Raw genomic sequence first — 16,415 nt, 5'->3', positions numbered from 1 at the left:
ATGTTTTGTTTTTATTTTAAAAAAAGAGCAGTCCCAGCCAGTGAAGTTAGTTACATTTGTCCAGCTACATTGAACTGAAAGGTATATTGGTTAAAACCAATGATTAAACAAGATTGTCATCCTGGGGAATTTTCAAACTTAGCTTAAAATATAAATCCATTTATAATGCATTAGCTTTTTTGATCATCTTTGGCATTCTTATTGAAGTTTGTGCTGAAACAAGAATTTGTACCTTCCCAGTCTATTGTCTCTCTTTTATTGTACTGCATCCCACTGTGAAGTAATGGTACTGCATATATACCAGGGATGGTCATCTCAAGAACAATAGACTGAGAGATCAAAAAAACCGAAATATTATTGCACTGCCAGTGCAGCAGTAGGAGAATCTGGCCTGCAGGACGAGAAAACCACTTCATTTCACTCAAGCCACCATGTTCTCATTATCCAAATTCTTTTTATCTATCCTATCTCTCTCTGGATATTTTGATTTTATAAAACCATCACCATGGTATCTCCGTGTCCTCACTTAGATCCTCCCAGAAGACTCATTCCTCCTGCTCTGCCCACAAGAAGTGAGTCAACAATAACATTAACATACTGGTTTTAAAACATCCTCTTCATTCCCTCTTCTGGACTTTCCACTGTGTCCTGTACTCTCTCTGCTTTGTTTAGCCTGTAAGCTGTTTGGGGAGAGACAGCCTGTATTTTGGGGTTGTATGGGTCCAAGTACATCGTTGGTGCTTAATGATGATAAATGATATGTACAAACTGTCTTCATTCCATAACCTGCCTCAGAAATATCCTCTGTACCTTTTGGCCCAGAACAATCTCATACCAAGATCTGTTGACACAGTCAGCCAAGAGGATATGAGCACCATCATTGCTAGGAGGCATTGGCGATGGATTGGCCATGTGCTTCAGATGGAAATTGATTCCATCACCAGAGTAGCAATAAGTTGGACACCTGAAGGCAAGCGAAAACAAGGCCACCCAAAAACAACATGGCAAAGAGCTGTGGAAGTCGAGCTGAAAAACCAGGGGCACAGTTGAGGAACCATTGAAAGACTTGGTAGAAACAGACAGGAGTGGAGGAGCTTCATCACTGCCCTAGCTGCCACAGATGTAATGGGAACATGATGATGGTGATGAATGATGATCAATAATTTACACTTAACAACTTCAAACTCTAAAATCTGTTCAAGAAACTGGAAACTTTTCTCTACCTCCTTCCCTAATGAATCAAATTTTGGTCATTCAGATAAAAAGGAAACAGAATCTGAAGTGCCCTAGTTAGGGGTATGCCAACCCAACACCCTGCTAGTTATTTTTGAAAAACTGAAATCTTGATTCCTTGGCCCTTCTCTAATATATCTTTGTCTACCCTCCCACAAAATTGGTTACCTCTGCTGGATGGAATGCACCATTCACAGGCTGATCATTTCAGATTGGTCCACTAAAGACCTATCACTTCTTTTTAGAACAAATTTGCTATGTATTTGAATGTACTATTACACACCTAATTTGCATACACAATCATAGTACTCTGGCATGCAAATATTTTAATTGTGTGTGCAACTGGCTAATAATGGTTATTTGACTGCAATTTGGCATATAAATTAGACGTCCACTTTTGCACTTGTAATTTGTTAAGAGTCAGGCACGTATGCTATAATGTTACTATGCAAGCTCACAATACTGACCTCTCAAAAGTGCTCCTCTTAGTGCCTGTTGCATATAGTGGATATAAGTCCTAATACTAATACAGAAGTGGAAGAATAAAATATTGTTAGTCTGAAATACAACCCAAGAGAATATAAATGACTAGGTGTTTTTATGTGTAAATTTTGCTTTTTCATTCATGTATGTTCCAGTACCAGACTCCTTGCTGTTTACTCAGCTGTTCTTCTTTTTGGAAGAATCTCCTTCTTAAAAATCTTTTTCAGATAGAGCTCATCTTTTGTGAGCACTAGTCATATTGACCAGTATTTTATTTTACATGTTGTCAAAGTGACCAGAGAATTTGACAGTTACAAATTTTCTCCATCTCATGTAAAAAATAAAGAAAAATTAGCATTCTAGGACTTGTGTGGCTGACAAATTTTACTCTCAGCTGTGATGAACAGAAAAGGCCAGGCCCGAGCCACAGAATGGTGCCAGAGTTTTCAAAATTGTCATCTTCTGCTTACATATTTTATTGATTATTGTTAGCGCATCAGATGATTAGATTGCTCAGTGTCCAAATATGTAATGGTAAGGACAGGAAACATCAAGAATGTTCCTGTTGGTGATCTCCTTTGTCTAATTAAACCAGGCCAGGTTTTGGGTGGTACAGGTTGTGATTTTGATAATGTTTTGGACAAACTGCTGAGCTAACTTGTATTAAGCTGTGACGCAGTTTGTCTCTTTCTTGTGGGTGCATAAATGTATGTTTCAGTTTCTTGTGGGGAGCATACTAAATAGGTCCTGCCTTAAAGCTTGCTTCATTAACATTTGAATAGCAGACTGCTGTGGAACTTGTCCTTTAAAATGAATCCACGTTTCACAAATCGTTAAAAAATAAATACATCTGCTTCAAAGGCAATCATTAAGACATGATAAAAGCGAGAGTTACAATTTCCCAGTCTAATAAAGATAAACTAGAGGCAGTAGGAATCAGTGGGAAACTTTAGACAAATCTGCAGGGATTTTATTCCTCCAAATACATGAAATGCTGAGGAGCTTTAAAAGGGCACAGTCATATTAAAAATAGCACCTCTGGGGCAGCAAAAAACCCGGAGCCGGCCTTGATTCCACTGGCGGATTGCAGCTCCACATCTCTAATCAGCAGGTACTGCTACAACATATGCGGTGCAGTGGTGAATTTTGCGGTGCTGATGCCTCAGGACTCCCGCAATGAGTTTTTGGCTCTGGTGAAGGAGAGGAACCTCATTTTGTGAGCTTTGCTACAAGCTGCACTGGATGGAGTGGATGCGGCTACCTTCACGATAATATGGGCATAGCCCTGGCTCCAGGTCTCAGGCCTGCTGTGTGAAGTCCAACAGACTATTCTGAATCTCTCATTCGAGGGTTGGGCTCTCTTTTCTGAGAAAACAGACAAAAGGCTGCATAGCCTAGAGGACTCAAAAGCCACTGTCAAATCATTGGGCCCCATATTCCCGCTACGTGGTGGAAGCATTTTAGACCATAACCTCCCCTGCGCTTCTACTAGCAGAACTGTCAGGATGGTTCCCAGAGAAGGAACAGGAGTGGCAGGAAAAGGCCATACCCATCATCAGACCAGGGCTCTGGCCAATCCAAGCCACCTTTTGGCCCGAAACAGGCCTTTTGAAGGTGCAGTTGAGGATGGCGCAGCAGAACAAAAACTGGATCTATCCTGCCTTAACCTTTTTGTCCCAACTGTCCCTTTTCTGCCGTGCTTTGTCCCATATTACTTCGGATCACTGGGTGCGCTGTGCGATAGAGAGGGAATAATTGTCCAATTATGTGCCTTCCCGCCCTTCCACCCCCTTTCCCTGTCGCTCTTCAGGGACCCCTCTCACGAGAAACTCCTTATTCAGGAGGTGTACTCACCCCTTTCGCTAGGGGCAGTGGAAGAGGTTCCTTAGGAGCAGAAGGGCAATGGTGTTTATTCTTGCTTTTCCTATTACCAAAAGCCAAAGGTGGGCTAAGGCCCATCCTGGACCTGCAAGAACTCAACAAGTTCATTAAGAAGCTCAGTTTCCGTGTGGTCTCTTTAGCCTCCATGATCCCTTCAGTGGATCCAGGAGATTGGTATGCCGCCCTCGACTTGAAGGACGCATACTTTCACATAATAACTCAGTTCCATAGATACTACCTCAGGTTTGTGGTAAACAACACCCACTGCCAGTTCGCAGTCCTCCTGTTCAGCCTGTCACTGGCACCTCAAGTATTCACGAAGTGCATGGCAGTCATGGCCGCAGTCCTGCGCAAGAGCAGGTGCAGGTGTTCCCGTACCTTGATGACTGGCTGATGAAGGGCCAGTCCAGGACTGAAATAAAGATGCAGGTTGCCTTCATAAGAGCTTCTTTCGGCGAACTGGGCCTGCTACTGAATGAGGGGAAATCAACGCTGTCCCTGGTTCAGAGGATAGAATTTTTAAGGGCGGTACTGTACTCAACACAGACCAGGGCATTCCTTCCTGAAGCGAGATTTCGAGCCCTGGGCAACATTATTTGAGGTCTCTGACAGTTCCCCACCACCTCAGCATGGAACTACCTGAAACTTCTAGGACACGTGGTAGCTCGAACCTATGTGGTACAGACTTTGACCTCTTCAGTCATGGCTGGTGTCAATGTGGCTGGCATCAGTATATCGGCCAGCCGAGGACAGTTTGCACAGGATTGTAACCCTGCCTCACCTGGTACTCAACTCCCTCCTGTGGAGGCTTGACCCACAGGTATTATGTGCAATGGTCCCTTTCACCACCCCCCAGTCATCCCTCTCACTAGTGACAGACGCGTCAGACTTGGGCTGGGGGGCCACATTTGGGAGACCTCAGAACACAAGGCCTCAGGTGGATCTCGCTCTACACATCAATGTCAAAGAACTGAGAGCGGTGCGCTTGGCATGCCAAACTTTCCAAGCCCACCTAGCAGAGAGATGTGTATCAGTCCTGACAGACAACACCAAGGCGATGTTCTATATCAACAAACAGGGGTGCACGCTCCTCTCCCCTGTGTTAGGAAGCCCTCATGCTATGGGACTTCTGTGAAGAGCACGCAATACACCTGCAAGCATCATACCTCCCTGGGATGCAGAACGAGTTGGCGGACCATCTCAGCAGGTCGTACCACGGCCGCGAGTGGTTCCGTCACCTGGATGTCATGAACTCAGTCTTCCATCAGTGGGTTTTTTCCCAGATAGACCTGTTCGCCAACACTCCAGCGGCAGGGAGTAGAGGCTGCACTCTCTGGATGTCTGCAGCGTGCTAACCTTCTACATCAAGAGAATGAAACCATTCTGAAACTCAGTCCAGTTATTCGTAGCAGACAGAATGAAAGGTCTTCCTGTCTCTTCTCAATGGATTTCGTTGTGGATCACGTGCTGCATCCAGGAGTGCTACAACCTGGCAGAGGTGCCTGTTCCTTTGATCACTGCGCATGCCACCAGGCACAGGCTTCATCAACAGCGTCTCTGACTCAGGTTCTCACCCAGGAAAACTTCAGGGTGGCAACATGGTCCTCCATCCACACTTTCGCCATGCACTATGCAATCACCTAGCAAGCCAAAGCGATTCTCCAATCACTGGATGACTCCAACCCCACCTCCTGAACTTGGGCTTGTGAGTCACCTGATTGGAATGGACATGAACAGTCACTCGAAGAAGAAAAACGGTTACTCGCCATCTTGTAACTGTTCTTCAAGATGTTATTCATGTCCATTCCAGTCGGAGTAGCCAGCAAGAAGGATCTGAGTGGGTGGTGGGTTGACAGAGCTCCATATTGAGCACGACTCCAGGCACCCAGACTGACCCAACGGATGCTGCTATGGGAAAAGCTGGCTACCGTACACATACATGCGCACACGCCTGATTGGAATGGACATGAACAACACATCTCAAAGAACAACAGTTATGAAGTGAGTCACCATTTTTTCCTGTGCCCTTTCCTCCCTTCCCTCAGTAGCACCCCTATAGTTGGGGGAGCCATAGTTGTCTCTTACTGTCCTTTCCAGAGCCAGGGCAGTTATCAAAGGATGGTGAAGAGGAGCAGTTTGCCCCCATGATTTAACTAGCAGCTGTAGCATCATGTAAGAGGAAAACATGGCCAAGCCACCTCTGTGCTGGTGCTTGTCAGTAGACACCCTGGGTCTGACATGATTGTGAAATTACAGGGGGAGTGAATGAGGATTTGAATCTCTGCAGGAGTCCCAGTGTTTCTGAAGGGGATTATTTTTTAATTGTTTTTCCTGTGAGATTTTATAGCATTTGCCATCTTTTTTTAATCATCCCTGACACTTAGCCTAGTTTCCCGTTAGCTTCGTTCTAAGACAGAAACATAGATCTATGCCTCCATCAAGTACCCAGATTGAGCTAAAATCTCAATTATCATTTTGTAAATTTTCCATGCATCATTGAGATTACAGAGGCATAATCTCCTGCACTTAGATGGGATTTTTGCATTGACCTAAATGGAACTGGGCTTTGGCTTTATATTTCTTAGTGCCTACCAGAGTTGGTGAGACAGTTTGTTGTGTTAAAATGGTGGTTTTTAATCTGTGGTCCATGGACCCTTGGGAATCCACAATCTATGTCTAAGGAGTCTGCAAAAGGTTATCATTTTCATAGGACTGTGGCTTTCAGCCTGTGGTTCGCAGACTCTGTCTAAGATTTCCGAAGGCGTCTGCACTGCCATTTGAAATTTTGTAGGTGTCCATAAATGAATAAAGATTTAAAACCACTGTGTTAAAATAGTTGAAGGAAGGATAGTCATTTTGCTTTTTTGAAGACAGTGCTGTGAATTTGACAAGAAAAAGCTGACTACTGTGGAAAGCACGAAAAACAAAAGCTTTAATTGTTTCCACATTTTATAATGGAATACTCCACATTGCTCCTACAAGAAGTCATCTCTAGTCACATTCCTCTTGTGCAGCCCTTCCTCCCAAAAAATACCCCCATCAAAAACGTGACTGAGGAGAACATATTTTGCCGCCTTCAGAATAATTTCTATTGCTATTGTAGAAACCATTTCCTGGTTATTTTTCTTCCCTATTGTAAATTTCCCTTAAGAGAAACAACTAGAAATAGGAAATAAGGTTCCCCCTTTTTCTCATGTGCAGACAGACACACACAAAAGTTCACACTCACCACATCTAAAGAAAATAATTTGTATTTTCAATTTGTTGCTATCACTCCGAGGTCAGTTGAAGTCAATAGAACCTGTACCTATGCATAGGATGGAATTTAGCCCTGCTTGTCTCTTTGAACATTTCTCTGTTGTTAACTTCCTGGGAACAGTGTGTATCCATTTAGAAACGGCTTCTTCTCTGCTTCAGCAATGGTGATATTGTCAGCCTGAGTGTCGTTTTCTGAATCTCTGACTCCCACAAACATTTCCAACACCAAAGCCAAACAGGTGTTGGAACAGGAGGCCATTTAAATAGGAGTGTGAAGCAAGGATGGAACTGCAGAGCAGCTTGCAGCAACACAGCCAAGTGGAGGATGGAGGAAAGGCACAGGATGGATGGGACCATGAAACGAATTATGCAGCCAGACAAAACCCTACATATTTTATGATACAAGATGAGATATTTTTTTCATTAACGTAGAGGAAAAATTCTGCCTCAGCAAAAACCTGAGACCTCGTAATGCAGGCTTACACTCCATGAATACTTTAGAGATGACGCATTCACAGTTGTGCTTTGCAAATGCTACATTTCAGGCATTACTATGGAGAGTGTTTTAAAAACCTTCAGTAGATGCACTGTGCATAAATTCCATATCTCATAGGGTCCCCTTGCTGCCTGTTGAGCTGTTCCTAATGATCCTCTCGCTATGGTATCTGAGCTCTGGTTTTTCTTGAGTTAGGGAACAGGAAGTTTGTGTTTCAAATTGTTGCTTTTTCTGCTCATTACTGATCTGGGCGGGAAGAGTTTGCCGCCCTCTGATCCTGCAAAATTGGCAGGTTTACTGACACCACTTCTCTGCTTCTGCAAAACTACTTTCTTGTCTTCCTAAAAAAGGCAGACTGTTGGCTGACTCCTCTAGTAGCTGTGTGGAAGTAGTGGCAGAAGGAGGGGTGTCTGTCTGCCTGTCCATGTATCAGGCTTACAGAGAGCCCATCGCTATGGTATCTAGGCTCCAAATACATAAATTAAGCATCTGCAGCTATTAGCACTGCTTCAGGAAGCATCAACAGTTTGCTAACAGGGGAAACACCAGCAGGGCTGGCTGAAGCCAGCATGAAGACATTGATGTTGCAGCAATAAGCTGCTAAGAAGTTGTTCGATAGTCTGTTTTGACTCAGTGCATGTGGGTGAATTTCTGAATGTGAAAGATTTTCAAAGGATGATGATGTACAATTGGAAAAACTAAGTTCTAGAATTTACTCTGCTAGTTTAATATCAGTGTGTTTGGCTCCACTCAGTGGAGATGACTCAGAATGCAAAGTGGCCTGGAAGGGCTTGTAGCAGCACTGAGCCACTTGAATGTCCATTCATTATTTTAACAGCGTTGTCTGGAAAAATCAAGTTTTGTGAACTGATGGCTCTTTCTAGTAGACTTCTGAGAGTTAGCAAAGCTGATCTGTATTTTCAACGACTTTTGACTGTCCCCACCAAGAATTGGTGCTTTGTGATCCCTTAAAATAAATAAATAAATAAAATCCTGATGTTGCAGAATTCCCCTCAGGCCCTAAAATCTGTTCTTTCAGGAAACAATGTGCAGCAGGAGAGCATAATATTAATATGCTATAAATTACTTATGATTGTTTGTGTGTTTGCTGGTAGAAATTTCTGTTGACCTTCCAAGGTAGTAAGATTACAGGGATCACACTTGTGTGTGAGAAAGCAAACAGCTGTGTAGTGAATTGTATTGAATGTGGCTTTTTAGTTTTCATTGTTCTGGAGGAAAAACCCGTGGATTAGAGAGAGTTGAAAAATTGCAGTTTTTTTCATGAAGATATTCATGAATCATGCATCCTGTTTTTTTAACCACCTCTAATATCGATAGCAAAACAGCTGACTCCATTCTTACTCTCTGCTTGTTACGATTTGCTTTTAAGCAGCCTTGAATGACAGCATTCCATATTTTATGCAGTGTAGTTGTAGCTGTGTCAGTCCAAGGATATTAGAGACAAAAGATGGGTGAGGTAATATCTTTTATTGGACCAGCTTCTGTACTGCTACTTTTATCATCCAACATTTTGATTCAGAGCAACATATCGGATATTATAGAAATTCCAAAACAAGCTGATGTAGAAGCCGATTACAGATGTGGAAGGCATAAAATCTGTGCAGTGCTACAGAACAAAGAAGCATCCTGAAGGAATGAGCTATAAAGTACAAGATGAATTTTCAGTTACAGGATTGCCAAGAAACCCTTTATTTTGGGAAGTAATCAGCATACTTTAGCACACATGAACACTTAGATCCCTGGTTACATATGTATAATCCAATCATATGGTGAGTCATTAAAAACTGCTGGCCAGTGTGGATAGCTAGTGATATGAGCCTCAGCTTTGGAGCACTGGCCACTTCTCTGGCCACTCGAGTTCAGATCTAAGTAGTGTTAGCTCAGTCCTTGATATTTCAGAGGTAGATTAGTTGAGGACCATACAGTTCATTTATTAATGTATGTACTATGATTTAGCTGTATAATAAAAAATATCTGTGATTACACGTGGAATTTTTTTTGGATGCAACCTTATAATCTGAGATCCTGTGTGTTCTGTATTGACGCTGAAGATCCTGCAGCAAATATAGTGGGTAATTGTTCCTCTTTCACCATAATTTTCCTCTCACTGTACTTTGTTATATCAGTTGACTGCCATCCTCCACCTGGCTGCATTTCACTAGGTAGAGCCGCACCTTGCAAACATTACTTAGTACTTACTGTCGTGAGTAGTAACCCCACTATAATCAGTGTCCTTGCAGCACACTGCATAGATGTTAGTATGTTGAAATCAATGAGACTATTTGTAGAAGTAATAGCTATACCTCGTAACAAGAGTTTGCAGGATAGGACTGATGCTCTGTGGTCCTTCAGGAGGAAAGGTGCCATCTAAATGTAAAATATTCTTCTTCTGATATATGGAATAGAATTAGAGGTATTTCCACACCACAGCCATGTACCAGAATACCATTAAAGTCCAGATCCAAACTTCATGGCTTGGATCCACCTCTATAATGGACGGAACCAAATCCCTCATCAGAACACTGCTGGAGTTTGGGAAATTTCCCAGATCCAGTTCTGAATCCAAACTATTCCTCTTGCCTTCAAATTCAGTGACAAATTGGAATCCCATTTCTTACATTAATTTAAAATGCTTCCAGCGTGATAACTGAAGAGGACTTTTGCAGGTGATTTATCTTCTTTATGTAGGACACAGTGCCATTTAGCTGGCATAGTTAGGGAATTAAGATAGTATTAAAGATGTCAGAAATGATAAAATATTTTATGCTAATAGCCAATTACGTGCACTGTCCTTGAAGATAACAAAGAATAGCACAGACACGTGACATATGAAGCTACATGGCTGTTTCTGGTGTGGTGAAATGTGCAAATAATAAATGTGCAGAAGCTGTGAGCATATTGTAAAACCAGCGACCTTTTGATTTTTAATTCCTTCTTTTGTTTTACAGAAAGAGATGACAACCAGGATGTGTCACTAAAGAGCCACCTGTCGAACAGAAGAGAAATCCAGTTTCCTCCTTATTGCAAAGCTAGAGGTCATGAGAGACCTCCTGGGCTGAACCTGCCTGTTAATTCCCAGGGGTGGGAAAGTCAAGGACAGAAGGTTATGTTCACAGATGCTTCTCAACATTATGTGTGCTCTTAACCCTGAAGATGCTGCTAGGAGCCTCCTCTGAATGATGTGGATTACCAAGTGAGAGAAAATTGTCTTGGAATTTTTTTCTGGTTCCTGAATTATTGAGGAGGAATTCTTCAGTCACAATGACATTCCATGTTCCTGCTGTTCAGGCTTTACTGGAACTCAGGTTTTTAGGTTGGCCTGCGTATTTGTAATTTTGAAATGAACCTGTATCGTTAGTTGAAAAGATTTTGTATACTTTGATTTTGTGTATTTTGTTTTCCAAGTTCAGCACAATATTAAGAATTCTGGAACTTCAGCAAGATTTTCAGATGGAGCCTTCCGTATCTGCATAGGACTTTAGATGCCACCTAAGGTTTGTGGGTAAATATTCCAAAATGCCACTGAGCCTCAGCGTCCATAGGAACACAGCTGATTTCCTCAGCAGATCTGGCAGTGTGTACATTGCTTGTTGTCTTGGTTCAACTCTCAGTCAGGTGACGATGGGCCAGATTCTGATCTCAGCTACATCAGTGTAAACCCAGAGTAATGTCAGTGATTTCAGTGGCGTCGCCCTGGGTCTTACACCAGTGTGACTGACTGCACAGTCTGCCCCGGAATATGTACAAAGAAGGGTGGTGGTAATTAGAGTTGAATGAAATGCCCTATGTACTGGTGACCACAGAGGTTTGGTGCTTGCATGTAATTTTAGCTCTGTCCTATTTCTTTTTCTTCTCCACCTTGTTCTTTCCAAGGTGAGGATATTCCGTTTGCGGGGGAAAGGGGTTGTAAATTAACGAAGACTGTTAGGGAGAAGGTGAGGTCAAAACCATAATGCATGACTGCATTGTCTGTAAATAGTGTCTAGTAAGACGGGCTGTCTTCCACACTACAAAGATATAGTCAAGTTCCCAGTATACAGTCTAATTTAAATCAGTGATCTCAACATCTGGCCTAAGGTATTCATCGTAAACTCATTAACTTCTGTACAGTGTGCCTGGTGCCAGGGTGATGAGCCCATTGGAAATATTTGTAATAGTATTTACTGAGAGAAGGTCTCTAGAAACACATTTTAACAAGTGGAAAATATACAGAATAGTCCCATATATTCTGTGCCTTCTGAGGAATTTAGCATGGACCTTTTGTTCAATAATGAAGATGATTCTTTCAGATCATGTGCTGATTCCTGCTGCCCCTAAGCATCTATTTCTACCAAAGTGATTTTAACAGTCTCTGCTTCTTCTGAGGTAGTATTGGAAGCAAACTTCATAGAGTATCCAGTGATGGAGTACTAGTGATGATATATGATAGACTGAAACGTAGCAGACACTAAAGAATAACAACAAACATCTGAGCTCATATTGTTGCACATAATGATAATGTCTTATTCCCCTGCTTGATTTAATAGGCTCTGCAGCAGAGGTGCAGAAGTCAATGATCCTATGCAGGGACAAAGGGTTTGATCTATGACAATTCAGTGTTGCTACGTTGGAAGGTTTTCCATATCTTTAGAATTATGCAAATAGCGTTAACCCTTGCCTTCAAGAAACGTTCAACTTTCAGTTTGTTACATTGAACTAAAGTACTCCTTCCTCTTTCACTGCTCTTTTGCAATCAAGCTACCTCTTGAATGCACTACAGGGACTATGTTACACGTGATCTTCTTGACATTCATTTGGCTGGTGCTTACTCACAGCATAACTGTGGAACTCATTGCCACAAGATATGACTTAGGCCAAGAGCTTAGGAGGATTGTTTAATAAAATAGTTATATGTTTAGAGAGAATATTAATAATTATCCATCACATGATTTCTTGTACCTTCCTCTGAGGCATCTAATTCTAGCCACTGTCAGAGACAGAACTACTGGTCTGGTGTGGCATATCCTGTATTGTTAATTTCTAGCATTTCGAAGGGTTAAGACAAATGACGGTTCCCTACCAATATTCCACAGCTTTGCCATATGCAATGAAAGTTTATATAAAGAAGATGTGAATCTGTGGAATCTTTAGGTAAAAAATCAAACCGTGACTAGATAATATTGAAAAGCCTAATATTTAATCTACAAAGTCATTTTTATTCTACCTTTCACTAAAGCCACTTACTATATACTGTCTGGGTCTAATTAACATAGTGCAATTCTAAAATGTGCAGGACTTTGTTCCCTGTTGTTTTGATTAACTTTTTTTGTGATTGTGATAATGTCACTGAATTTGAAAAACTGTTTTTTAATTTTGTTTTGTCTTGTTTTTAAATTAGGTCCCAGTTCAGTTTAATAACTATTGTGCTCTCCCTAATGGCTGTTATAGATTCTGCAGCAGAGAGAGACCCTAGAGACATCATGGCTGTCTCAGCCAGAATTCCTATTGGGTGGCACTAGGAGAGTCCATTGCAAAACAGGAGCAGCACCAGCCATTGAAAGATGTAGTGCGTGCTTGCCACCTACACAAGCCCATGTAGAAAAGGGATGCAGACATAGACCCACACTTGGCCCATTCTGTTTGGGCACAGTTCTGCTGCTGCTAATACTATCCTTAATCTTATCCTTGTGCTGAGGGAACACCAGGACCGGATCGTGCCTGACCCCTGTACAGGGATACAAGAGGTAAGGAACGGCTCTTTCAGTTCCCTTCTCTTTGTTCTCATGCGCAAGGTTAAGCACATTTTGGCCCAAAGCGCAGTTATGAAATGGTCATCTCACAGCAGCCCAAGTAAGTTTGTTATTACAAAAAATCCATTCAAATCTTCATCTCTAAAGCTAACAATGCTAGGAAATAATGAAATGTATGTTACTGCACAACCATTTTGGATGTACACCTCTACCCCGATATAACGCTGTCCTCGGGAGCCGAAAACTCTTACCGCATTATAGGTGAAATTGTTATATTGAACTTCCTTTGATCCGCCAGAGTGCTCAGCCCTTCCCCTTGCCCCCCAGAGCACTGCTTTAACCACATTATATCCAAATTTGTGTTACATCAGGTCACGTTATATCAGGGTAGAGGTGTACCTGTCATTTCTGAGGTTTGACTTGGCGGATTACTTCCCAGCAAAAGTCCTTTATATCTTTCTGCAGATAGTATAAGTGTTTAATTCAGCACTAGCCTGGGTGCCTCAAACAATGTGGCATGGCTCATTTTCCTCCCTCCCCATCTCTGTTGTGATGTTTAACAGCCCAACAGTAGCAAAGGGTGGAGTGTGGAGTATTGTCAGACTCACGAGTTTTAAATTAATCCCTGCATTAGAGAGCAGAGTCAGGGTGCTGTAAACATTAGTCCAGGGGATTCTAATTTCACCCTTGATAATCTACCTAGTGTCAGAGATAAATATAATCTTATTTCAGTTGTTAATCACAGGCCCTGTTTTACACAGACTCATCGGCATACTTAACAAGAGAGTAGCTAAAACTTCAGTGGATGTAAATCTAACTAATCCACTTAACCTAAGAGGGGAAGTCCACCCACTAGACTTCACTGATCGGCAGAATTCTTAACGGTCTTCTGGGCTCAACTTCAAATATGTGTGCTTCTGTTCTTTTGCCATTAACTCCCTAAATACTTGAACCAGGTTTTAGCTGTTGTGTCTTCTGTTTCTTGCCTTCTAAAAAAGGATCAACCTTTATTCCAGTGTTTACCTTATCTTAATGCTAAAGATAACAGACAGTTTCAGGGGAATCCAACAAGAGAAACCTGCTTTTGTTGGTCAAGCGTATTGCTAGCTTTATGCCAGGATTTGGGATGCTGCTGTGTTACCAAAACACCCCAAAACACACAGTGATGAGGAATTTTGGGAAGGCCTTTTCTTTTAGGTGTAATACATGCACTACTTTTTTGACACATATAATGACAATGGGGCCAAATGCTAAGGGTCCTCCCTTGGTTCTTACTCCGGGAAAAGTCCTGTTGACCTTCAGTGAGAGTTTTGCCTTAGTGACAGCTAAGAGCCAAATCATGTGCTCCCATGGGAAGGCTAAGAAACTGCATATGGGAAACTGAGTTTCCTTCCAAGTTATCCCACGGTAGGCAGGAAGCCTTGCACGATGTGGGACGTGCGGCTATCCTGACCCGGGGATACCTTAATATCTGTGGGGTAAGCCCATGGGGATTTACAAAGAGCTTGTACATTCATGCAAAGGCTCAGTGCCCACATATTGTCATGATTCTCCTATATGAGGAAATTCCTCTGGGTTTGGAGGATGCTGCTGCCATGGATTTCTTCCCCAGCTCCACCGAGCTATGTCTCCCCAAACCAAACAGCCTCCATTCCTGCCGTTTGACAACATTTAGCTCCAAGAGCTTGGTTTTTGTTCCTTTCGTTCGCTCAATAAACGAAAAGAAGGTGAAGGCTGTGAGTAAGAACTACAGAGTTGGATCAAATGTGTATAACATAGGAATACGTCTGCTGCCACATACAGTGCTTTAGGAATGGGATTATGGAGCAGGTATCACACAGCACTAGCAAGCTGTCAGTAATGGGGCAGTGCATATATCAGAAGGAAGAATGAGATTTTCCTACTGGTTCCAAAGGCAAAATAAACCAAGATTGGCCTCTGAATCACTAATGATACCTTGTAGTTTTATTAATGTAAATTTAGTGTGATTCAATTTATCTTTGTTTCTTAATGAGAGAGAGAAAGAGAGAGGCAGGCAATGGTATTTGGAAGTTAGCCAAACAAAGTTAGAGCTTTGAAATGGGGAGATTGTTTGTTTCTTTTCTGTGTAACAGATTTTCCTGTTTTTAAATGGATATATTATAATAAAGTTTTATAACAGAATATTCTCCCTGGAAAGAAATACATTTGTTATCTGAGCTTGTGTGTGTGCCTGTGTGTGCATTTGTGGTTCAACCACACACACACAGGGTACGTTTAGACTACCCACCGTATCGGCGGGTAGCGATCAATTTCTCGGGGATCGATATATCGCGTCTCATCTAGACGTGATATATCGATCCCCGAACGCACTCCTGTCGACTCCGGAACTCCACCAGCGCGAACGGCGGTAGCGGAATCGACAGGAGGAGCCGCGGACGTCGATCCCGCGCCATGAAGACGAGAGGTAAATCGATCTAAGATACTTCGACTTCAGCTACACTGTTCATGTAGCTGAAGTTGCGTATCTTAGATCAATTCCCCCTCCCCCGCCCCCGGCATAGACCAACCCACACACACTAAATAGATACAGAGAATTTTTTGTTTCATAATTTTTAGGGGAAATGCTTTTTTCTAACAAATGATTTGAATATACTTTTCCTTTTTTCCTTCCATGCACCAGTGCTGTTCAACATGTTAATTTTTTTAGCAATGTCCAAGAAATTTTTAGACTATTTTAGTTCTGTTTGTGATTAAATGAAGGGTTCAGCTGTATGAAAAGCGAGACCGACACTAACTGTTAAAGTCATATAACAAAAAACAGGATAAAATGGAAGACTACTTGTCAAATCAATCCTAGTTTGTGAACCTGAGGAATTCAAACATCACAAATAAAAGATATGTAACCCTGCTTACGTGGCCTATAATTGTTTTGTATGTAACTCTTTTTGGCAAGAAATGCACACATCATTTTCATACTGCAAGATACAATCCATCAGGATCACAGGAATGAGAGATGGAAAAGACCTGTTAGATAACAGTGTCAATCCCGCTGCATATAGGCCCCTGAGAACTGACACAACACTTGCAACAGTGGGTTGGATTCTTCTCCCACTGAAAGCAATAGCCATCCTCTCATTGACTGCAGTGGGAGCTGAACAGTAGGCCTTACTCAAGCAAGTAGTCCCACAGGATTATGGATTGTATTGTCACTTTGTGATCTGCCCAGTGGAAGGGGCCCAGATCCTCAAAAGTAGTTAGGTACTTAATTCCCATTGATTTCAATGAGAGTTAGGCACCTAAATAAGTATCTTTGAGGATTGTGCCTCAGTCTC

General features: G+C 42.1%; 1 protein-coding gene across 1 annotated transcript in view; it reads left to right on the top strand.

Moving 5' to 3' along the window:
* The window catches only part of MOB3B (MOB kinase activator 3B), a 91,464-nt gene extending 75,473 nt beyond the window's left edge, over window positions 1-15,991 (top strand). Inside the window, exon 3 of the mRNA XM_050943236.1 lies at window positions 10,321-15,991. Coding sequence (XP_050799193.1) covers window positions 10,321-10,350 — 30 coding nt within the window. The 3' untranslated portion in view covers window positions 10,351-15,991. The remainder of the gene's footprint in view (window positions 1-10,320) is intronic.
* The last annotated feature ends 424 nt before the right edge of the window (window positions 15,992-16,415 follow it).

This window comes from Gopherus flavomarginatus, chromosome 3 (genome assembly GCF_025201925.1).
Source record: "Gopherus flavomarginatus isolate rGopFla2 chromosome 3, rGopFla2.mat.asm, whole genome shotgun sequence".
Classification (NCBI taxonomy): Eukaryota; Metazoa; Chordata; order Testudines; family Testudinidae; genus Gopherus; species Gopherus flavomarginatus.
This window is presented reverse-complemented; position numbering and strand designations above follow the sequence as displayed.